We start from the raw sequence: 22368 nt of genomic DNA, 5'->3' as shown, positions 1-22368 counted from the left end.
TTTCTTTTAACATTTAATATTGATTAATTTCTTAAAATACATAGATTGTTTTCTACAATATTGGTATATATACCCTTGCAGGGTATTATAATTTCAGTCAGAACTCAGGAGGAACTTCATCAGCATCAACAGCCGGATCGATCTAGCCATGCCCTTCTGTCCGTTTCTATGCAAACTAGTCCCTCAGTTTTGAAGCTATCTCAATGAAAATTTGGAGTTAGTCTTCTATATAATTAATTACTTAATCTTATATATGTCGGAACGGGACGGAGCGAACGACTATATCATATATCTGCCATACAAATGATTGGAAAGTTTTTAAAAAACAAAATGTTACTTTTCCAATTTTCAACAGATTTTCATATAATTTGAGAGTCATTTAATATTATTCTAGAATTACGGTTTAAATTTGATGAAAATCGGAATACTATATCATATAGCTGTCATAAAAACGATCGTTAGATATAGAGTAAAACGCAAAACTGTAAATGTAAAACTGTAACAAAGTTTTTTTACATAAAGTTATATAATTTATTTATTTATATTGTATTGATTCCTAGTGATCAAACTGCAACCTGCAAGGGTATAAAAACTTCGGCGTTCCGAAGTTAGCTTCCTTTCTAGTTTAAAATTTAATATGGATTAATTTCCCAAAAGATATACATATATTGTTTTCTACAAAATTGATATTTTTATACATTTTAAAGGCATCGAAATAACTGTCACAGTTGTCCCTGAAATACTTACTCCCAAATATAAACCATAATAAGTCTGTACTAGAAGTATGTTTAATAATTTTTACTTTATTTAAACAAATAACAGCCAATTGTCGCCAAGTGGCAACACCGGCGCAAGTGATATCACAATATTCCGGCCAAACGGTCACACAGCTGACGCTTCTTGCAGACCATTTTTTTGCCATTTAAAAAAATCGAACGGTTTCGGCGCGTTGTCCGCTTTGCGCCTGTTTTTCGTGCATTTTTGGCTGGCGTCGATGATCGCTCGTGGACTTTGTTTGTTAATTGTGTGGATCTCTTAATTGTTCCCGTTTAAGTGGTATCTTGGGCGATCGCGGCGCATCGGCGGAGATAGATCGCATCGACCAGTCTGCAACAAAGCATTTTCTCAACTCCAGGTGAAACGCCAGTGCAAAAGGGAGCTCCAGAAGGCAGATCAAAATGGCCGCGAAGCCTGATGATAAGAGCACGGATATTCCGGATCGCCTGTTTGACTCCAATAATCGAAAGACCTACAAGCGCCTGCGGTTTTTCGGCAAGGTAAGCTGCAATGCCATTTACGGCTGTTCCAAGTCCTCGGCACAGCGCATCAATATTTCCACTCACACACATGCACACACACACATCCCGGTTCTTTTGCTCCGTTTCCTTTTGTGCCCTTCGCCTGCGCTTGCTCCTTGTTGTTGTTGTGTTGTTCTTGGTAGATCAGAGAGAGAGCAAGCGTGGTTGTAGTTGTATGTGTGAGTGCGACGGCAGTTTAATTTTTGTGTTTTGGCGCGACTTGAATTTACATCTGCAAGTTTAGCAAATTAAAAACTAATTCTTAAATTAACTGCTTATGAGCTATTTTACAAGCATTTCTTTTCAACTTCCACGAAAGTTAACAAATCCTTTATAAAATCTATTTATGCGCAGGGGGGTTTTGCAAAATGCTACGAGATCATCGATGTGGCGACCGACGAAACATTCGCGGGAAAGATCGTGTCCAAGAAGCTTATGATCAAGCACAATCAGAAGGAGAAGACAGCCCAGGAGATCACAATTCACCGCAGCCTCAACCATCCGAACGTTGTCATGTTCCACAGCTACTTCGAGGATGTGCAAAATATCTACATTGTGCTGGAGCTGTGCAAGAAGCGAGTGAGTAATAGCTGTTCTTCTGTATTAACCCCATCTTTACTGATCCTCGACCCTTGCCCATTAACAGTCCATGATGGAGCTGCACAAACGCCGAAAGAGCATCACCGAGTTCGAGTGCCGCTACTACATCTATCAGATTATACAGGGCGTCAAGTATCTGCACGATAATCGCATCATCCATCGCGATCTAAAGCTGGGCAACCTCTTTCTCGATGATTTGCTGCACGTGAAAATCGGTGACTTTGGCCTGGCTACGCGTATCGACTACGAGGGTGAGCGCAAAAAGACACTGTGCGGCACGCCTAACTATATTGCACCGGAAATACTCACCAAGAAGGGCCACTCCTTCGAGGTCGATATTTGGTCAATTGGCTGTGTCATGTATACGCTGCTGGTCGGCCAGCCGCCGTTCGAAACAAAGACGTTGAAAGACACCTACTCGAAGATCAAAAAGTGCGAGTACCGCGTTCCCAGCTATCTGAGGAAGCCGGCGGCGGACATGGTGATTGCTATGCTCCAGCCGAACCCGGAGAGCCGGCCTGCCATTGGTCATCTTTTGAGTTTCGAGTTCCTTAAGGGTTCCAAGGTACCGATGTTCTTGCCCAGCTCTTGTCTGACGATGGCGCCTCGAATCGGCAGCAACGATACCATCGAAGATGCTGTGCACCGCAAGCCGCTGATGGAGATGAACGGAATGAGGCCGGACGACACACGCTTGGAGTCGACCTTCCTTAAGGCTAATCTCCATGACGCCATTACCGCCTCGGCGCAAGTGTGTCGCCACAGCGAGGACTATCGCAGCGACATCGAGAGCCTGTATCAGCAGCTCACCAATCTTATCAATGGCAAGGTAAGGAGTATATAAGTTATTTTTCCCTTGAAGATAATATGTAGAGCATTTGACCACATGTTTCCTTCTTGCTACAGCCACGCATCCTTCAAGGCAATTTGGGCGACGAAAACACTGATCCGGCAGCACAACCGCTCTTCTGGATATCGAAATGGGTGGATTATAGCGACAAATATGGCTTCGGCTACCAGCTGTGCGACGAGGGCATCGGCGTAATGTTTAACGACACCACAAAGCTGATCCTCTTGCCCAACCAGATCAACGTTCATTTCATCGACAAGGATGGCCAGGAGAGTTACATGACCACCACCGACTATTGCAAGTCGCTCGACAAGAAGATGAAGCTGCTGTCGTACTTTAAGCGCTATATGATCGAGCACTTGGTGAAAGCCGGCGCCAACAATGTGAACATTGAGAGTGATCAGATTTCGCGTATGCCGCATCTGCACTCCTGGTTCCGCACCACATGCGCCGTGGTCATGCATCTAACTAATGGATCCGTGCAGGTAAGTTATAATATAATAATAATAATAAAAGATGCTGCAGCTTTTGCCTTCGTCTAACCCTATTCAGCTAAACTTTTCGGATCACATGAAGCTCATTCTCTGTCCACGCATGAGTGCCATTACCTATATGGATCACGAGAAGAACTTCCGCACTTATAGATTCTCGACCATTGTGGAGAACGGCGTGTCTAAGGACTTGTACCAGAAGATCCGCTACGCCCAGGAGAAACTTAGGAAAATGCTGGAAAAAATGTTCATCTAGATGTAGCCGGCGGCCTGTCAACAAGCTAAACTTTCCACAAACTAACACGAACACTCCCTAAAAGCGCACACACACGTTTTAAAAATTTAGTAATTTCTGTTCGAAGTTATTTGATTGTTCTATGTTTTATATTTAGAGTTTATTTGTTTTCCTCAGTTCAGAACGTGGTTTTAGTTCATCTATTTACATATATGTTTAATGTTCGTCACACCCAATCACTTAATAAACCTACAACAAAACGCATTCATATGATTATGTTAAGCAATGGTGATTCGAGCACCGTACCATTAGCATTACGATCAAAAGTTTATCCAGTTGACTGATCATTCAATAAAGCCATTTTAATTCTGGAGAAATAATATTGAGTTATTGATAAATGCATGCGAATAACTCGTTAGATATTAAACTTTTACTCCTTAAAAGGCAGAATACAGAATAAATTCATAAAATAAATGTGAATCTAGTTTTATTTCAAAACAAGAAGGAAGTTTACTTCTAGAAGCCGAAGTTTTTGAACCTTGCAGATTGTAAATACTTCATAAATGACAAATAATTATTTATTATTGATGTTAAAAAACAACGAAGCAATGCCTATATACTATATTTACAGTTTTACATTCACCGTTTTGCATTTTCCTCTATTTTTAACGATGGTTTGTATGGCAGCTATATGATATAGTCGTCCGATTTTGACAAAATTTTACACAAAATTGTAGATTAATATATTATGGCTATAAATCAAATTTAATGAAAATAATGTTATGTTATTCCTATGGCTGATATGTAAATGTATATATATAGTCCACCGATTCGCCATGCTCCGATTTATATACTAGTAAAATTATATAGAAGAATAACCCCATACTTTGATTCAAATAGCTTAAATTTGCTCCAAAACAAATGTCACACATCTGTGCATATGATTCCCAACTAGTTCTAACGTCCCCGGAACGAAGTGACTGCTGCCGGCCATGTCCCAGAAATGTGTTATGTTACAAAAGTTGCAAGTCATTGTTTATTAGTGTTTAAAGTTAGTAATTGATCATTCATATTTACTGGTTATAGATACTTACGGATCATAGTTACTTACTGGTCATAGATACTTACTGCTCATAGTTAAATTAAATATCTGCTTGCAGTTTCTCTGTCTCTTTGCCTCTCCCCTCTCTCTCTTTGTCTATCGCTCTGTGTATATCTCTAGAGGCAACTCCTTCTCTCCCGCGCTCTCACACTCACTTTCTCTTCTCTTCTCGGGGACTATAAATAGAGGCGCTGAGGTCGCGCGCGCCTCAGTCTGTCCTAGGGGTACCTAGTGTTAACATCTGCAGTGATAGTGATAGTGACTACCTTTCGATTCCAAAAATATGACGTGGCCAATGCAACACATCTGGATGACCAGGAAGAAGCTCACTTGGATGAAGTCACCATTCTTGGACACTGCACTGGGAAGCAATTACGAAAGAGCCACGTGTCCTCTACTGCTGTAAGTCTTAACCATTACATTTATATTAAGTATGAAGAAGCTATTGGTGGTATCAGACCTAGGTCTAGACTTTGTATTCTAATTTATTTCCTTATTTCCATGGTCCCCTTTACATACTTACTAATCATAGATACATAGTTACTTACTGGCAGCTATATAGTCGTCATATTTCTATAAAATTAAAATCGAAATTCTGAAAAATTAAAAAAGGCAACATCTGTGAGCAGATGAAAATATTTTGAATAACATCAAAATTAGATTTTTTCTTGTATTAATTGCTCGATCGCTCCTATGTCATCTATATTATATTTTCATAATTAAATTATTTTCATAAAATTAAAACCGAAATTCTAAAATAATACAATAATATGATTAAAAATAAATTGTTTTATTTATAGGGTCGGAAATGTCGACTTCATATTTGTGCGACTTCTGACTAAAATTTTAATAGCATGCTAGGGAATAATTAATAACACTGAATTTGCAACGAATAGGATTCAGTTAATATTTAAATATAACACGAAGAGATTAAATTGTTTATTTTTGCGACAACATTGTAAGGTTGCCAGACTTAAGAAAATTTCATAAGCTTTCCCTATTTTCAAATATGCCAGATATTTCCTGAAGTAAGCTAAGCTGGCCACACTGTAAGGCATATTGATTTTATTTTCTTGAAAATTAAAGATTCCCAATACGTACTCACTCGCTGCAAAGCCGAAGAAACCTTAATATTTAAATGCAATTAGTGCCGAGGCGGACATAAATCCTCGACATGGGTGACAACGAACAGAAAGCGCTCCAGCTGATGGCCGAGGCGGAGAAGAAGCTGACCCAGCAAAAAGGATTCCTGGGATCGCTATTCGGGTGCGTAAATGGTCCATTTCGCAATGGAAGTAGAAGTGTGGACTTGGAGTCGGTAGTTGGGGCAATATGTAGCTATGGTCTGTTCCTTTTCCATTACTGCCCGAAGATAATGGGCAGGCTAGTTGGCGTAGGCTTTCCCATGCAACACACACCCAACAATAATACGTATACGTAGATGTGTACACCGCTTGCGCCTCCACGCCATAATAATCTTACACAGAAGTGCAAAAGTCCAGGTTACATTTATTATCAGCTTAAGATGTGGATTGTTGGAGAGTTAAACCGTTGAAATGCTAAAAAACAATGAGTTGTCAGTGTTATCTAGGTATTTACATTCGATGGCGTTAACATTCGTTTACGTATTGATGAATCATTCATTGTGTTAACTATTAAAAACAAAGAGGTATAGGTTAATATATACATACATATATCGACTTTGACTTATTCAGATCCTTCATGAAAATCAGTATTATTGCCAGTAATAGTACCATTAAAAAAAGTTTCTCCCTTTCAATATTTTTCCGTGGCTTCAAATTTACTTGCGATAATGAAAATCTGTAGAGGTTATAGATATCGAATCTTTAGTTTTAGCTTCCCGAGTTTAATGATTTTTTATAAATGTTATTAGAAATATTATAAAATTAATGATAAAAAAATATTTCAGGGGCTCCAACAAAGTGGAGGATGCCATTGAGTGTTATCAGCGGGCTGGTAACATGTTCAAGATGTCCAAAAACTGGACAAAGGCCGGAGAATGCTTCTGCGAGGCGGCCACGCTTCATGCCCGTGCTGGAAGTCGCCATGATGCTGGCACCTGCTACGTGGATGCCTCCAACTGCTACAAGAAGGTGGACGTGGAGAGCGCCGTCAATTGTCTCATGAAGTCCATTGATATCTACACGGACATGGGACGCTTCACAATGGCAGCGAAGCATCACCAGAGCATTGCCGAGATGTACGAGAGTGATCCCAATACCTTGGTTCGTTTCAAACTCGAGTTTATGTGATTTTTTGTAGATTTAATTGTTACATTTTCGCAGGCCAAGTCAATACAGCATTACGAACAGGCGGCTGATTACTTTAAGGGCGAAGAGTCGGTCAGTTCGGCCAACAAGTGTATGCTGAAGGTGGCACAATATGCCGCCCAGCTGGAGGATTACGAGAAAGCAATATCCATTTACGAGCAGGTGGCCGCCTCTTCGCTGGAGAGCTCATTGCTCAAGTACAGTGCCAAGGAGTACTTCTTTAGGGCCGCTCTCTGTCATCTGAGTGTGGACCTTTTGAATGCCCAGCATGCCATCGAGAAGTACGCGCAGCAGTATCCAGCATTCCAGGACTCCAGGGAGTTCAAGCTCATCAAGGTTAGTCTCATCTCTCCCCGTCTTGCCATAAGATGTTCGCATACTTATCTTGTTTGACTGTAGGTGTTGTGCGAGCATCTCGAAGAACAGAATATTGAAGGATTCACAGAGGCCGTCAAGGACTATGACAGCATCTCCCGGTTGGATCAGTGGTACACCACTATCTTGCTGCGGATCAAGAAGGCTGCTGACGAGGATCCCGACCTGCGATAAGCTTATCAATTAATAACACACTTTCCGATAAAGAGACGCATACACACATTTATTAAATGCTTTATTCGGTTCGGATATTAATATCTACCTATATATATACATAACTAAATGAAGATTAATTAAAAACGTGTTGCATTGCTAAAACCTGAGAGCACCTATAGGACGACAGCCTGCTTAATCGCGAGAACTTAAATTACCGAATAGTCCGTGTTCCCTCCCTATTCCACAAATTTGAATCGCAGCCGTGCAACGAATAACAGGTTCGATTAGAATTTAGTTTCCGATTGCCGATCGAGTTTAGGAATTGGATGTGTAACACTGTTATGTTTGTCTGTTTTTTTTATTGTGTTACTCTTTGTCTCTTGTTATTTGTGTAAGTAGCCAAAAATATTGAATTAGCTGCTATTTGATTTGGACTCGTAAACTATCCCCTATAAATATTGACTTAACCTTCATTCTCCACATGTGTACTGTATTGGATCATTTCGAGATTTATTAATAATGATTCGTCCCCTCGTAGTGATTACAATTCCCTATAAACTGCACAGAGAAAAGTAAAAACACAACCTACGAATAATTAACTTAATATATGTCCATATAAACATTAACGATTACCCCTATAAATATCCAAGCAAAAAAAGGAAAAGAAAAAGGAATTCTTATAAATACTTGAGGGTCACATTTATAGAATATTCCATCTCGCAACAAAATTTTAACAAATGTTTAGTAGATCAACTTCCTATGAACATGTATGTGAAAAGAGTTATAATCCAATAAATAAAATTATGAACGAGCTGGGCCGAAACGAAGTCGGGGAAAATATCAAGTTATTGAATTAATATATCTCCAGGAAACACACAAGCCACACACACTTAATTAAATCAAGAGCAATTATCTAAGTAATGGCAATACTACGCATGCATTACCATAGATATTTCAAATTAAAATACTACAATAAAGTTAAATGCTTGATTAATCTTGTCATCATCCTGTCCGTCCTGTGTCAAGATTTTTTGTCAATATACGCACAACCGATCCAGCCACATCCACATTTGTGTTTCTATTCAACACTAGAAAATTCTTTATTTATATTTCTTATTATTTATTAGTTTGATATAAAATACAACGACTAAGGTATGTATTTCAAGAAATTGCTACGGTTTAAAAACCACTGAATAGTGTCTTAAAAATTTAATTATTTCGAAGCCTTTGTTTTTCCAAATTATTATTATTTTTTAACATACTTTTAAAAACCGTTTAAATTAATTTGAAAACGATTGAGTTTAAAAGCAGATAGAAGTTGTATTTTTCAATAGAATATAAGTTTGTACTAGGATTAATTTTGTTAAACCGATCTAGGTAGAATTTATATCCATCCAGATAAGTTGCTTGTATTTTTCCCTGGATGTCAACCAGTTTTCACCTCAATCCGCTAATCGGATCAGCTGCCATATAGAAGCACTTCAACCCGATCGTCCAGATTGAGGGAAACTTGTGCGAACGTCATTGTCAAGAGCACAACAAAGAGCTGCCAATATCAACAGAGTTCTCTCGTTTCGCTCTCCGAGCACACATCACTGGGGATCGGGGATTGATTTGAAGTCGAACTCTCGGCGGTGATGACGCGATGACCATATCAGTTCTGTGGAGGGTCGCTGGAGCGATCTCTCATTCATCCAGCCAATGTTCGCGCGTTAGGTTCATTCCTGAGGCGAATGGGATTATAATTCCCACAGAGTTCTTCGAAAACTAATTTCTCCATTGGGCTTAGTCCAGAAACTCAAATAAGTAATAGTGGAATCGGCTTAGTTATATAAGCACAAAAACGATACGCGAACTTTTGAATATATATCTGCTACTGCCCTGCTGCTGACAGTGTGTTTGTGTATCTGTGGAAGTCCCAGTGCATTCCGGTTTTTGGAATATCGTACATATAAACTTCGCTACGTCAGAGCTACTTGGCTTCACACTGAAATTCCGACATCGAAAAACCCCAAAAGACATCAATAAAAAAAAAAATAAATAAAAAACCTCAATAATTGGACGCACACCCACATGTTTACCCATACAGTGTGATTTCATTCGTGTTGTGCCCACAATCTTTAATACCATATTGATTCTCCCAACTCTGGAAAGTCTGATAACCGAGGCTTAAACCAACTAACAAACGATTGACAGCCGCAAAATGCTACAAGTACCAGGTAAATATCAATTAAACAATAATTATGGGATATTCCTCAAGTTTATTGGGTTGAGGTTTTACTTCTATTAAGCTTTATTTAATTCATATACTGGATTTATATTTATATATATGAACATATACATATGTCTATAGAGAAGGTCGACAACAGATCATCGTTATCAGTTGGGAAATGCTCATTGTTTACGCATCTGAGGAAACAAATATATTTTGGTTTATAATTATATAATCCTAAAAGCCAAAACAATCAGGCAGATTTCAAATGCATCAATGAGAACAGCTTTCTACTACAAATCGTGTGCTTTACAGGTTAAAACATCATATAAAGTAAATTAATATACATATGCACGTATTTATAATATAGTATGTTGAATGTATGAGCATCGCTAATACACAACATACTCGTAAACACACCTTCAATTAGAATATAAATTTTATAATCCAATAAATATCTCTAATTTATTGCAGCTCGCATTATGGTCCTGTGGATCCCATTGGTATTAAGCGCAATTGGACTTTGCTCGTCCCAGGATAAAGTGCCACAGCTGTCGGTGGGAAATCCCCTGATAGCTTTAACTGATTCGACAGCCTTCGAAAGGCAAGCCAACCGTGTCCAGTCACTGCGAAGTAACTTCGACAGCGAGGTGTTGCTAAATATATCGCAGGGAGCCCAGGAATTTGCCCTCGATCTCCTGCAGCGCATTTCTGTCGAGGTTCACAAGACCCAAAGGGACTTCATGGTGTCACCCTTCTCGGTATGGTCGCTCCTGGTGCTCCTTTACGAGGGATCATCGGGCGAAACCTACAACCAGCTGCGTAAGGCGCTGCGGATCAATGTCGAAGATGAGAAGCTGCGGGGCGTCTACCAGGTGTGGAATTCGTATTTGAAGTGAGTAGAAGAATTTTGTAAAAATTGAATTACTAAAATCTCAAGAAAGATTTGATTAAAAATGAGAAAAAATAGTTTAAATTGTATTACCTAGATGCCCCGATAAGACAACTTAACTGTTTTTTTTTTTCGTCTTAAGCACTAAAACATCCACTATTGAAGTGGCCTCTCTTCAGGCTGTTTACACCGACACAGATTACCCGATAAAGAGCAGCTACCGAAGTGCCATCCAGAATTACAACGTTCAGCCGATGGAAGTGGATTTCTACGATCGGGACACAGTGCATTTGATTAATGAGGCCACCAATCGCACCACTCGAGGACTGATTCCGTACACTGTTCTGCCGCAGGAACTGTATGGAGCCAAGATGTTCCTGCTCTCCTCGCTCTTCTTTAAGGGCCAATGGAAGGTGCGACCTTGATTTTCGTGTTTTCACACAGATCTCTTCATGTGTGCAGTTCCATTGCAGTTCCCCTTCAACCGAACTCTCACCAGAGTAGAATCATTCTTCAACGAGGATGGCGAGGTGGTGGCCCGCATTCCTATGATGGTACAGGAGGCAAACTTCGCCTATGCCTCCAACATCGAGGGTCTGGATGGTTACGTTCTCGAGCTGCCCTATGGCAGCCAGGACAGGCTGTCGATGATCGTGATTCTTCCCAAGCGGGGTTTTAAACTCAACGACGTGGCCAACAATCTGAAAAACATCGGCATGGGTCCCATCATAAAGCGCCTGGCTGCCTTCAAGGCCAATAGCTTCTCCGAGGATAACGAGGTGGAGGTAATGATGCCAAAATTCGTGACGACCACAGACTTTAAGCTAAAGGATATACTTAATGAGGTATACGAACCCATTCTTATAAAAATCCTCGTTCGAGTCTCCTAACTCTCTTTAATATTTGCAGATGGGAATCCGTGATCTTTTCGACGAGAATACAGCCAACCTGAGTCGCATGGCGCCTGGATTGGTCGCTCAGCTTTGCGTTCATTCCACCAAGATCATTGTTGACGAGGAGGGCACTACAGCGGGCGCCGTTACGGAGGCTTCGCTGGTCAACAAAGCCACACCGCCAAAGTTCCAGCTGAACAAGCCCTTTCAGTACATGATCGTGGAGAAGGAGACCAACCTGTTGCTCTTCGCCGGCCAAGTGCGGAACCCTAAGGCGACTTAGCGATATGGGCGAAACTTTATTCAAATGCCAGATGCAATAACACAACGTTATTTTAGGTCATCTAATATTTATTTCTTTGTTCGACCTGCGGCCTTTTTCCCGCCGACGGGCTGCTGTTTGTCCTTGCTGGCCTTGCTAGAGATGAGGGGATGGGTTTCTGGAAAAAGAGATCAATCAAATGGTTTCGTAAATGATAAAAACCCCTAGTTTATCCATACCATCAGTGGGTGCATCAGGCAGGCTGACATCGTGAAGTTGCATACGTCTTCGCTTGGCGGCCATTATATCGTCTTCATAGTCATGTGGGTCCGCGCTCAGCATCACGGAGCTGGCCTCAAGACCTCCATCCTGACCAGTCCAGCCATCCTCGGGATCCTCCACCTCCGGCGCCATCGGCAGGAACTGTAGGGCATTCTCATCCTCACCCTCCTCATCTGAGGAGCAAAAGGCAGCCACCGGCTCCACCTTCTGCACGTCCACCTCGATCTCCTCATCCTGCTGTGCGTCTGCGTTGAGGTCAACCGACTTGTCCTCGTCCGCTATATCGAACTCGGACTCACGCTCCTCATACTCTACATTCTCGTCCAGCTCCTTAAAGTCTGGCGCAAAGGCAGACCAGTTTTCCACCTGGTTCTGTGCCCAAATCGATACCAGACCCGAGCTAATGCTGGCAATTATGGGTCGAACTGGATGCCACACGACGTCCAGTAGGAGCTCTCCCTTTGTGCCGTGCAGTATTTTAACTAGATTACCAATCGATTTCTCCCAAATATAGAGAGCGTGCTGGCGAGCACTGCCCGCACAAATGTATTCGCCATCACCGGAAAAGCAACACTTTTTCCATGTTGTCCTGTAAAACGGATCAATATGAGGAATAGGTGGCCTATATGGTTTAATAATGTATTACTTGTTAACCAAATCCTGCAGCTTTTGAATTGGTTCTGGTTCGCCGTCCTTGCCCAGAGCGATGATCTCCTTGGAGTCGTATACTCGTATAACTCGATCAGAGGTGTTGATGAGAAAGGCGCTAAATGGATATGAAATTGGTTGCAGTACCGATTCAATTCAAATTCCCAAATATACTTACTCTCCCCGTCGGGCGAACTCAATACTCTTGACAGCCGTTGCACTCGAGGTGCCCACGATGATACGAAAACTGGCCACCACCTCAAATGTATCCACGTCCAACACTAGTATCTTTCCCTTGGCGTTGCCTGTGTAAATATGTTTTCCCCTTCGATCAAATGAGGCAACAATGTTTAGGTCGCCCTGAAAGAAAACCAGAGAGGCAAAGGGTTATGAACACCATCTAACTCGGTTATAAGAAAACTAACATCAGAGTCTAAGGGTAGACACCGGTGAGCTCCACCGATTTCCACCAGCACGGCGGCATATCGCATGGGACAAACCAGCAGTCTATTGTCGTTGCGTGGATCAAACTGAACTTTCAGAACGGGCGAGGGAAATCTATACTTGTGCTCCAATTCACCAGTGAGCACGTCCCAAATGCACACATTGTTGTCTGTGGATGCGGAGAGTAACTGAAAAGTAGTTCAATGTTTCAATGAAAAATTAAAGGAACCATGAAAGAAAACCACCCACCTTATGGCCATTTCTGGTCCAACTGAGGCTGCACACGGGGTGCACGTGGGCGGATATAATTTTGGCAATGCCCCGCGTCAAGAAATCCCAAATAACAATACGTCCATCGTTGCAGCCCACGGCCAGCAGAGTTCCGTACTTGTTGAAGGCACACGTCACCGCCAGCGATATGCAGTCCAGGGAACCGTCAAACTCCTCGGGATAGTTTTGTCCAAAAGATTCTACAAAAAGGTTTTTTAATTATGGTTAAATTTTAGATATGCGCGCGGTTTCTTACCCAGCAGCTCCAAATTCATTTTTGTTTACAGTCTTCTTCTTCTTCTAAAATGGCAGCTGGCATTCACGATATCGATATCGATTTTTGATAGACAGAATTTGAATTGCAAAAAAAAAATAGCTAAATAAATTGGTTGTATCGAAGTGATGGTAACACTTCGATATGTCGATTGCATTAAATTCATCGATATGAAATAGATAACGCAATGGTTAGACATATCGATAGTGCCATCGAAATTTCCCCACCTCTATTTTCTGAGCTCGGTGCACGTTGTATGTGAAAAATTTATGCAGATGTATTCGCCAATTGTAACAAAGCCCGGATTGTGAAAGTGCAAGCAGACTCGCATCGTGATAATAATGCCACCAAGAAAGCGAAGAAAAAACGTTACGCAGCAAGCCTTTTCGGGGACCTTTTGGCCGTGGCACGCGATTGTGTCAACGTCACCTTTGGAGCACTCGCTCTCTCTCGCTCCCACTCACTCTCGCTGCTAATTTTTTGCGTACTCTCTCTGTCGCTCTCCCCCGAAAGCTTAGTGGTGGAGTGAAATAATGAAATAACAGAGTTTCCAACTTCGTTCACATCAAGCGCTGTGTGTGCGGGCCTTTCATGCCAAATTAATTTCGAACGGTTTCAATTCTGTTTTGAGGCTTTCCCAGCTTTTTAACATTTCCTTTGCCGTTCTGCAGAGGGAACAAAGTAGTATGCAATCACAAACGCAATTACGGTGCTCTGCCTGTGCTTTCCACTCCTCCCTTAGCTTTTCCCCTATTTACCCTTGGATGTGTGTGTGTGCTCGTGCTCATGTGTATATTTTCGTGTTGAATCGTTGCAGTGTATTCATCGCCAGCCACGTTAAAGGGAAGAACGTGAATGTGAATACAACAACCAGCCAGAATTAAAACGGAAGAAGAGAAGCTAGAGCACTTGGATTCAGGATTCCCAGGATTCAGGAGGCGAAATTCTCAATCCCCAGTCCCACTCACCACACAAACACACCAGCACCAGCACTCCAACACTCGCGCGCACTCACGCACGCTCTCCAGGCGAGGAAGAAGAGTAAATAAACCCAAGCAACGAGCAAAATGTCTGGCGAGGAAACGTCTGCCGATCGCAATGTCGAGATCTGGAAAATAAAGAAGCTGATCAAGAGTCTGGAGATGGCTCGCGGGTGAGTTTTCCCTTATTTATTATTCCTGTCCTCCAGTATTTCCCCCCGTCCGCCTTTGTGTACGTGAGTGGGGTATACACAACACACTCTGGCTCTCACTCTCCACTGACTGGCGGGGGTGGATGTGGGCGTGGGCAGGGGCGGCGGATGGGGCAGTGAGTACAACCATCTTTCCTTGTTGTTGGGCATCCACTCTCCTTCCGATTGCATTGTCTTAATCTCCGCCAGTTCCCACTCTCTGGCTTGCTCCACCCCGCTCTTTGGCTCAATTTGAATTTTTTCCTTGAGCAACACGTTTTTGTCGGGTTATTATCAGTTCAAACTAGACTGAGTGAATGAGTGAGTGAGCGCCTGAGTGAGAGCAAACGAGCACCTTGGTGTGAGTAATGCGCCTCGTGGCCGTCGCTGCTCTACTGTTGTGCTCCAACGTGTATGTACGTACGTGCGTGTTTGTTTGTGTGCGCCGAAATGGGCCAAGCTTTGTGGCCAACGTTTCCCCCTTCCCTGCGCCGCTGGCGCGACCTGGTCCTTACCGCCTCGCTCCGCTTCGGAGTGGGTAACAAGGTCAGCAAATCAGCGAGTGACCCCGCAGGAGCTGCGCCGCCATGCCACTTCCATACATTAAACTTTGGGGCCAAAACACGTACACAAACACACACTCGGTGTGTGTACGGCTGCCAACTGGAGTTGTTTTCTTGTGTCTTTTGCCAAATTCTATTCGCCTATTGTACAGTTTTGCCATTGCTTTTATCTCCGATTTCCCCAATTTTGATTTTCTTAATTTGGCTTAATAATATTTATGTGAATTCGATATCGCATAAAAGTAGTGTCCAAGGGAACTGCGAGAGGGTTATATATAAACATAAATTATATATTATAAATTTATAAATCTATAAACCATACATTTGTAATTTAACCGGACTTTAGCTTTGCACTGTTGCTATGGCGTAATTGCTATTTATTTATATCTCATTTAATCTTCTCTTTTTCGCATATTTCAGCAATGGCACCAGCATGATTTCTTTGATTATTCCGCCAAAAGATCAAATCTCGCGCGTCAGCAAAATGTTGGCCGATGAGTTTGGAACGGCCTCGAATATTAAATCGCGTGTAAATCGCCTGTCCGTCCTCGGTGCCATTACGTCGGTCCAGCACAGACTCAAATTGTACACCAAAGGTGAGTAGGGAGACAGAAAGATAAAAAAAAAAAATTGAAATAATCAAAATTCCTTCGTTAATTTCAGTGCCTCCCAACGGTTTGGTTATTTACTGCGGCACCATTGTCACAGAGGAGGGCAAGGAGAAGAAGGTGAACATAGACTTTGAGCCATTCAAGCCCATCAACACGTCGCTGTACCTGTGCGACAACAAGTTCCACACGGAGGCCCTCACTGCCCTGCTCGCCGACGACAACAAATTCGGATTCATTGTGATGGACGGTAATGGAGCGTTATTCGGTACCCTTCAGGGCAACACCCGAGAGGTGCTGCACAAGTTCACTGTCGATCTGCCGAAGAAGCACGGACGTGGTGGTCAGTCCGCCCTTCGTTTTGCCCGTCTGCGTATGGAAAAGCGTCACAACTACGTGCGCAAAGTTGCCGAGGTCGCCACCCAGCTCTTCATTACGAACGATAAGCCCAACATTGCAGGACTCATCCTTGCCGGTAGTGCGGACTTCAAGACGGAGCTCAGCCAGTCTGATATGTTCGATCCTGTAAGTAGTTGGCTTATTCTTTGTGATGTTGGGTGAAGAATATCTATAGCTCAATGGTTTGTTGTGTTCTGCAGCGGTTGCAATCGAAAGTAATCAAGTTGGTGGACGTGTCTTATGGCGGCGAGAACGGCTTCAACCAGGCCATTGAATTGGCAGCCGAATCTTTGCAGAATGTGAAGTTCATACAGGAAAAGAAGCTTATCGGTCGTTACTTTGATGAAATTTCTCAGGTGCGTTGAAATGAAGGAGCTGAAGCTGGAAATGATTTTATTAAATCATTAACTTTTCAACAGGACACAGGCAAATACTGTTTTGGAGTCGAAGATACCTTGAGAGCGCTGGAACTTGGCTCTGTTGAGACTCTCATTTGCTGGGAAAACCTGGACATTCAACGATACGTTCTCAAGAATCATGCCAACTCGACGTCAACGACAGTATTACATTTGACGCCTGAGCAGGAAAAGGACAAGTCGCACTTCACTGACAAGGAGGTAAGTTATATAACTCATCAGTCCCAATATTTTGATTATACAGATGAATTTATTATTTTAAAGAGCGGGGTGGAGATGGAGCTGATTGAGTCTCAGCCGCTGCTGGAATGGCTGGCAAACAACTACAAAATGTTCGGCGCCACACTGGAAATTATCACGGACAAGTCGCAGGAGGGAAGTCAGTTTGTGCGAGGTTTCGGTGGAATCGGCGGTAAGTGTTTAAAGGAATCTCTCAAATCACTCATGGCACAGATTTTCTTCTGGCCTCACTAGTAGTGGCTCGATATTACTCTATAAAAAAAATGCTGCAACTATTTTCATTCCTCTTCCCTCATGCTGCTTTAATACGGTCGCCACGCTATGATGTATTGTAAATGTAATATAACCTTGGTACCTTAATGTGTGTGTGTAGGCATATTGCGCTATAAAGTAGATTTCCAATCCCTGCAGGCCGACGAGCCGCTGGAGGACGTCGATCTTGATGATTACTAAGCCAGCGATCTCGATTATATGACGCGTTCAAATACAAAATAAGCAAACCAGATAACTTTTTGGGAAGAGAAACCTCGTAAAGCAAAACGTTCAAATTGATTAGGAACCAATTTACTTGCCACATAGTTTTACCTATGTTCAGCGTAGCCGTTCAATACAATATTTATCACCAATAAATAGGGTCCCTCATCAGCCAGGTGGTGGGTGCATTTCTTCTTCGGATCGGATCGGGCGTCTGTCTAGATATGTACCTATACGTTTTACCAAATTTTTAAATTAGCCGAGTGCGCGAGATTACTTTTAAGCAATAACTTAAATTCGTATTCCTTATTTCGTATTTGTAATTTGTAATTCAAGTGTCATGATAAGAGAGATATTAGCGCAATCTCTATGTTCACCTTGTTCGATTTTGATTCATTTAGGAGGCATACGATCATAAGGTGAACGTGCGTGCCCCTGTTAGCTGAAACAATTTTTGATCGTATCTGCATTTCCCCTATTAAAATTTAAAACCGAGTGTTATATAAGAAAGTATACAACAAGAAATCTAATCCATAAAATTGTAATAAAAATTAAACCAGAAATAAAACACCACACATAACGACAAGCTGGAGAAACTTACTTTTATCTAAATTACGGTTTTAGTTTTTAATTTAAAAACAAGTGCTTAACGTCAAAGGAGGTGAGCATACGGTGTTGATTTTTTGTTGTATCGGTTTATTCAGTTGATTTTCATTTTCTTTCACATTATTTATTTGGTAATTGCTTTTGCGTTCCCCACCTTCTTCCTAATCAGTTAACTAATGTTTAATGCCATTATGGATTCGCAGGTATCTTGCGTTACAAGGTGGACTTCCAGAGTATGCAACTCGATGAACTGGACAACGACGGCTTTGACCTAGATGATTACTAGAAAATGTGTGTGTTCAGTTGAATTGTACGTCGTCAGTGGACCGCAAAGTGAAAACTTCAACTCCAACTACAGCATAAACCAGAAAAATCAAATAGAATATTTTAATAGTACGAGATAAAAACAAAAAAACACACACAAACCTTCTTCCATTTTAACGTTGTTGGCGAAAAGTAAAAATTTAAATTAATGCAGAATGCAAGAAAACGAAAAAACGATATGATAATGTTAAATCGAGGAAAACATATTAAAATGATACCGTTTTACTTGAACAAGACACCCAGCATTTTGCTTTTTGATTTGGAATACGAAAAATGGATTTACAATTGGTTTTCCCTGCTACATAAGCTGTAAAAATGCTGAAGAAAAGACGCTTGTACTTAAGTTTGGCTTTCTTGCTGCTTATCTCTAGCTCAATCCTCTAGCAAATTTAATGCTGGCAGCAAAGATTGGATTTAATTGTAGTAACCATCACCAGCATAAAAATGAAAGTGCGATGGTTCAAAGTAAAGGGAAACTGTGCCTGTACTTTTTGGTAATGCCGTTCGCCACTTTCTATTTGCGGGCGCACTTGGAAACAAGAGTGTCTTGCTAGATCCACAAGTGATAGTAGGCGAAAACGACGACTAACATACGTACGTCCAAGCTTAAAAGCATTTTTATTTGTTCTATTGGCGATTTGCATTCAAGAATTCAACAAATACAAATAGATACTATCTGGGGAAACCTGAAACTTGATTCTGAGTGAGTACTGCGTACATTACTTTGTTGAATCATTTGATATACAGTCGAGCCTCTCTAACCTAGTAACCAAGTAAGTACTTAAAGAAGTTACCGAAGCTAATTAAATATGCCATAAAAATCTCAAATGGTTTGCTTTGACCAAGTTTCCTTTGTGTCAAGCACGCCAATAATTGCTAATCAACTTGTTAAGTGATATACGATTGTTATTGTGACTTAAACTTTTCCGCTGTCGTAAATCTATAGATACTTCTGGCAAATACTTAATAAATTATTAGGGGAAATTATAGTCCATCAATACTTTTAATAGGGTCATTGTTTATTTTATTCTGGAGATAATTTCTTTTAAGTCTTTATACTTATGTATTCCCCAGAGCTAGCCCATATATAATAAGTTGTTAGACATACTAATACGCTGCGTGACTTGTCTTGTAAATTTAATTAAAAGCAGGTCCACTCTAAAGAGCACAAGTGTTAATCTTTATGAGTATTTACACACCCTTCATATGTATATAAATAATTTCCGAGTGTGTGCGATGGTTTACAACTTAATGGGGTTTTGATCGAGAGAACGTTAAGCACAATCAGCTGCAGTAAAGCGACGACCATTTCCAACTGAACCGTCGGCGACAGAGGTTCGTTTGGCTCCGAAATAATCGGTTTTATTTTTTTGTGGCAGCTGAAACGGAGGAGCAGATATGGCAGCAGCTGTTGATGAAGTGCGCGATGGCCTCATGGAGGATTGGAATATCCTGGAGAACGTATTCAAGCTGCTCCAAAGGGAAGACACCTTTTGTGCGGATCCGCAGCAATGGGATAAGCATAAGATAGTTCCGTTTTTGCAACCAGACAAGCTGAAGGTAAGACAACCCGGCGACGCGTCTGCTGATTTGAAGATAAGGAACTATCACCGGAGAGGTCAATTTGCCACTTGAACCTTAGCTTCAATTGAAACTAATTTGAATAGGGTTTAGTTTTGAGACTATTCACTAACACACAATTTGTGTGGCAAATTTATTAATTGATAGTCGTAAAAGTTGATAAGGCACGAGTGTTGTCTTAATCTGGAAAAGTCAAGAAGATAGCATATAATGTTATAATGTTAATGTTAGGTATCAGAACTTTAGCCAGATGTATTTTGTACAACTTTTATGTTGTTAAGTTTACTTTGGTCAATTTGTGATAATTATTTATCAATTCATCGTATGTCATAGCTGATAATTGAATGACTTGGATTTTTAGACACAATATACATAGGTTATCTCTTTTAGATATTAAGATATTGTGAAATTGCATATCCATAAATAGTATTTATATAGTATCTGTATCTATAGTAATCTTTCATTTTATTTCAATCGATTTAAGATCCCTTTTTTAATAAATGATTTAATGATTCTTTATTGTCATTCGTAGGAACTGATTAATTTAAAAGTCCGAGAGACTGAGAAATGCACGCTGGCCGAGATCGAGGCGCTGTGTCAGCAGGTGATACATTACTCCGTAAAAACATCGCACGGGCGATTCCACAATCAGCTCTTCGGGCAACTCGATCCCTTTGGATTGGCGGGAGCAGTTATCACCGAGGCCATGAACGGAAGCTCGTAAGACCAGACCCAATGCTGCAGCACTTTTCCGTATATGCCATGTCTATTAGACAGACGGACAGACGTCTGATTGCATCTTTTACAGACAAGGAATGAGTTCACAGCACAGATAACTGTGTTAATACTGTGTAAATTCCAAAGTGTCATGTTTAACCCTCTAAATCCACATCTTATGTATTTCCTTACTTATTTTTTTAACTTAAATTAGAAGATGCCCTAATTCATATTCAATTAACTTGGATATTTATGATTTGTTAATAATATCCTTAATCTCTTATTCCACTACAGCTACACCTATGAAATCGCACCTGTATTCAGTCTGATTGAGACCGAAATAATCTCGACCATTTGCAAACTGGCTGGCTACAAGGAAGGAGATGGCATTTTCGCTCCTGGTGGCTCCACCTCCAACATGTATGGCATTGTCCTGGCTCGCTACAAGATCGCTCCCGAGGTGAAAACCTCTGGAATGTTTGGGATGCAGCCCTTGGTTCTCTTTACGTCGGATCAATCCCACTATAGTTTTATGAAGGCCGCCAACTGGCTCGGATTGGGAAGTGACAACTGTGTATCGGTAAAAACTAACAGACTCGGTCAGATGCAAATGGATGATCTGGAGGCGAAGATCCTAGAGGCGAAAGCCCGTGGTGGTCAGCCCTTCTTTGTGAACTGCACCGCGGGAACCACAGTGCTGGGTGCATTTGATGACATCAATGGAGCTGCCGATGTGGCGGAGCGCCATGGATTGTGGCTCCATGTGGACGCGTGCCTGGGTGGAGCTTCACTGTTGTCCCATAAAAACAGATCCCTAATCGGCGGCCTAGAACGGGCCAACTCCTTCGCCTGGAATCCGCATAAGACCCTCGGTGCTCCGATGCAGTGCTCTCTATTTTTAACACGAGAATCTGGACGTCTGCTGGAGAGATGTAACAGCACCGAGGCGCACTATCTGTTCCAGCAAGACAAGTTTTACGACGTCTCCTACGACACCGGCAACAAGAGCGTTCAGTGCGGCAGAAAGATCGATGCCTTTAAGTTCTGGCTGATGCTAAAAGCGCGCGGATATGGAAAGTACGGACTCCTGGTGGATCATGCCATCGAGATGTCCAGGTTACTGGAGGATAAACTTCGTCAGCGCAGTGATCGCTTCAGATTAGTACTCCAGAAGCACGAGTACTCAAATGTTTGCTTTTGGTTCATACCAAAGGTAATGAGGGTGTCCTCGAAGGAGGAGACTCCCGAATGGTGGGAGCGTCTATACACGGTAAGTTTGAAAAATGTATTTTTCAAATTTTAGCATAGTAAGGTTTAAGAATTTATATTTTATAAAAACGTTATACCTATATTACTCTCTTAATAATCTCCTTGTCAATCTATCAGGTTGCTCCTAAGATCAAGGAGCAGATGACCCACAACGGCACTTTGATGATAGGTTACTCGCCTCTCAAGGCTCACGATCTGGGCAATTTCTTTCGCATGGTTATGACATGCTTCCCCATTCTTAAAAGCGAAGAGCTGGATTTCATTTTGGATGAGATTGAGCGCTTGGGAGAGAATATTGTCATTTAATTGGCAAACACTTTATTGCTTGAAATAATATTAATAATAAAATGCGGTATTTTTTGCAATAATAAATGAGTCTTATTTAATTTAAAAAAAAAAATAATTCCCTACTAAATTCAAATTTC

The 22368-nt window shown here is 41.4% G+C and overlaps 6 protein-coding genes across 26 annotated transcripts; 5 read left to right on the top strand and 1 right to left on the bottom strand.

Moving 5' to 3' along the window:
• Positions 1 to 670: 670 nt before the first annotated feature.
• polo (Serine/threonine-protein kinase polo) lies at positions 671 to 3738 on the top strand. The gene is made up of 5 exons (XM_020953254.2): positions 671 to 1277; positions 1653 to 1877; positions 1945 to 2727; positions 2805 to 3233; positions 3301 to 3738. The coding sequence occupies exons 1-5, from the start codon at positions 1179 to 1181 to the stop codon at positions 3493 to 3495; spliced, it is 1731 nt and encodes a 576-aa protein (XP_020808913.1). The 5' UTR covers positions 671 to 1178; the 3' UTR covers positions 3496 to 3738.
• Positions 3739 to 4834: 1096 nt separating this feature from the next.
• On the top strand, positions 4835 to 8392 carry alphaSnap (Alpha-soluble NSF attachment protein). 2 transcript variants are annotated; one of them, XM_086834267.1, is made up of 4 exons: positions 4835 to 4978; positions 6507 to 6822; positions 6883 to 7203; positions 7267 to 8392. In XM_086834267.1, exons 1-4 carry the CDS (start codon positions 4860 to 4862, stop codon positions 7414 to 7416), a joined length of 906 nt encoding a protein of 301 aa, XP_086690393.1. In that variant the 5' UTR covers positions 4835 to 4859; the 3' UTR covers positions 7417 to 8392. The 2 variants fall into 2 exon arrangements, with proteins under 2 accessions (XP_086690393.1, XP_020808885.1); XM_020953226.2 differs by lacking the exon at positions 4835 to 4978 and adding an exon at positions 5486 to 5842.
• Positions 8393 to 8671: 279 nt separating this feature from the next.
• Spn77Ba (Serpin 77Ba) lies at positions 8672 to 11743 on the top strand. Its single transcript, XM_020953210.2, has 5 exons — positions 8672 to 9617; positions 10085 to 10505; positions 10645 to 10915; positions 10976 to 11347; positions 11412 to 11743. The coding sequence occupies exons 1-5, from the start codon at positions 9602 to 9604 to the stop codon at positions 11676 to 11678; spliced, it is 1347 nt and encodes a 448-aa protein (XP_020808869.2). The 5' UTR covers positions 8672 to 9601; the 3' UTR covers positions 11679 to 11743.
• Positions 11729 to 14083, bottom strand: Rbbp5 (retinoblastoma binding protein 5). 3 transcript variants are annotated; one of them, XM_086834250.1, is made up of 8 exons: positions 13803 to 14083; positions 13558 to 13613; positions 13281 to 13501; positions 13013 to 13219; positions 12766 to 12947; positions 12586 to 12705; positions 11897 to 12528; positions 11729 to 11835 (listed from the first exon to the last, which is right to left on the bottom strand). In XM_086834250.1, exons 2-8 carry the CDS (start codon positions 13574 to 13576, stop codon positions 11747 to 11749), a joined length of 1470 nt encoding a protein of 489 aa, XP_086690376.1. In that variant the 5' UTR covers positions 13577 to 13613; positions 13803 to 14083; the 3' UTR covers positions 11729 to 11746. The 3 variants fall into 3 exon arrangements, with proteins under 3 accessions (XP_086690376.1, XP_086690377.1, XP_020808868.1); XM_086834251.1 differs by having other exon boundaries at positions 13558 to 13601; positions 13803 to 14027; XM_020953209.2 differs by having other exon boundaries at positions 13558 to 13677; positions 13803 to 13943.
• eRF1 (eukaryotic release factor 1) lies at positions 13706 to 18612 on the top strand. 18 transcript variants are annotated; one of them, XM_020953211.2, is made up of 8 exons: positions 13706 to 13829; positions 14393 to 14728; positions 15730 to 15905; positions 15973 to 16442; positions 16517 to 16672; positions 16736 to 16933; positions 16997 to 17144; positions 18256 to 18612. In XM_020953211.2, the coding sequence occupies exons 2-8, from the start codon at positions 14643 to 14645 to the stop codon at positions 18336 to 18338; spliced, it is 1317 nt and encodes a 438-aa protein (XP_020808870.1). In that variant the 5' UTR covers positions 13706 to 13829; positions 14393 to 14642; the 3' UTR covers positions 18339 to 18612. The 18 variants fall into 18 exon arrangements, with proteins under 18 accessions (XP_020808870.1, XP_086690384.1, XP_020808871.1 ...); XM_086834258.1 differs by having other exon boundaries at positions 13713 to 13829; positions 17346 to 18612; XM_020953212.2 differs by having other exon boundaries at positions 13778 to 13865.
• Positions 18613 to 18738: 126 nt separating this feature from the next.
• On the top strand, positions 18739 to 22315 carry LOC110184640 (cysteine sulfinic acid decarboxylase). Its single transcript, XM_020953238.2, has 4 exons — positions 18739 to 19936; positions 20490 to 20677; positions 20969 to 21944; positions 22061 to 22315. Exons 1-4 carry the CDS (start codon positions 19775 to 19777, stop codon positions 22247 to 22249), a joined length of 1515 nt encoding a protein of 504 aa, XP_020808897.1. The 5' UTR covers positions 18739 to 19774; the 3' UTR covers positions 22250 to 22315.
• The last annotated feature ends 53 nt before the right edge of the window (positions 22316 to 22368 follow it).

This window comes from Drosophila serrata, unplaced genomic scaffold (assembly GCF_035046125.1).
Source record: "Drosophila serrata isolate PLE 108 unplaced genomic scaffold, ASM3504612v1 contig_272, whole genome shotgun sequence".
NCBI classification, from domain to species: Eukaryota; Metazoa; Arthropoda; class Insecta; order Diptera; family Drosophilidae; genus Drosophila; species Drosophila serrata.
Note: the sequence above shows the minus strand (reverse complement) of the source record. Positions and strands in the feature narration are given on the sequence as shown.

Excerpts from the sequence above, each read along its gene's own strand:
- Rbbp5 (XM_086834250.1), bottom strand. Across the intron at positions 12,529-12,585 it reads CTGCAGGATTTGGTTAACAA|GACAACATGGAAAAAGTGTT; the intron begins GTAATACATTAT and ends TCCGTTTTACAG. Across the intron at positions 11,836-11,896 it reads GCCTGATGCACCCACTGATG|AAACCCATCCCCTCATCTCT; the intron begins GTATGGATAAAC and ends CTCTTTTTCCAG.
- alphaSnap (XM_086834267.1), top strand. The coding sequence starts at position 4,860 with ATGACGTGGCCAATGCAACACATCTGGATGACCAGGAAGAAGCTCACT. Across the intron at positions 4,979-6,506 it reads GCCACGTGTCCTCTACTGCT|GGGCTCCAACAAAGTGGAGG; the intron begins GTAAGTCTTAAC and ends AAAATATTTCAG. Across the intron at positions 7,204-7,266 it reads GGGAGTTCAAGCTCATCAAG|GTGTTGTGCGAGCATCTCGA; the intron begins GTTAGTCTCATC and ends GTTTGACTGTAG.
- eRF1 (XM_020953211.2), top strand. The coding sequence starts at position 14,643 with ATGTCTGGCGAGGAAACGTCTGCCGATCGCAATGTCGAGATCTGGAAA. Across the intron at positions 15,906-15,972 it reads ACTCAAATTGTACACCAAAG|TGCCTCCCAACGGTTTGGTT; the intron begins GTGAGTAGGGAG and ends CGTTAATTTCAG. Across the intron at positions 16,443-16,516 it reads AGTCTGATATGTTCGATCCT|CGGTTGCAATCGAAAGTAAT; the intron begins GTAAGTAGTTGG and ends TGTGTTCTGCAG.
- LOC110184640 (XM_020953238.2), top strand. The coding sequence starts at position 19,775 with ATGGCAGCAGCTGTTGATGAAGTGCGCGATGGCCTCATGGAGGATTGG. Across the intron at positions 20,678-20,968 it reads GAGGCCATGAACGGAAGCTC|CTACACCTATGAAATCGCAC; the intron begins GTAAGACCAGAC and ends ATTCCACTACAG. Across the intron at positions 21,945-22,060 it reads GGTGGGAGCGTCTATACACG|GTTGCTCCTAAGATCAAGGA; the intron begins GTAAGTTTGAAA and ends TCAATCTATCAG.
- polo (XM_020953254.2), top strand. The coding sequence starts at position 1,179 with ATGGCCGCGAAGCCTGATGATAAGAGCACGGATATTCCGGATCGCCTG. Across the intron at positions 1,278-1,652 it reads GCCTGCGGTTTTTCGGCAAG|GGGGGTTTTGCAAAATGCTA; the intron begins GTAAGCTGCAAT and ends ATTTATGCGCAG. Across the intron at positions 3,234-3,300 it reads TAACTAATGGATCCGTGCAG|CTAAACTTTTCGGATCACAT; the intron begins GTAAGTTATAAT and ends AACCCTATTCAG.
- Spn77Ba (XM_020953210.2), top strand. Across the intron at positions 10,916-10,975 it reads TCTTTAAGGGCCAATGGAAG|TTCCCCTTCAACCGAACTCT; the intron begins GTGCGACCTTGA and ends GTTCCATTGCAG. Across the intron at positions 11,348-11,411 it reads TAAAGGATATACTTAATGAG|ATGGGAATCCGTGATCTTTT; the intron begins GTATACGAACCC and ends TAATATTTGCAG.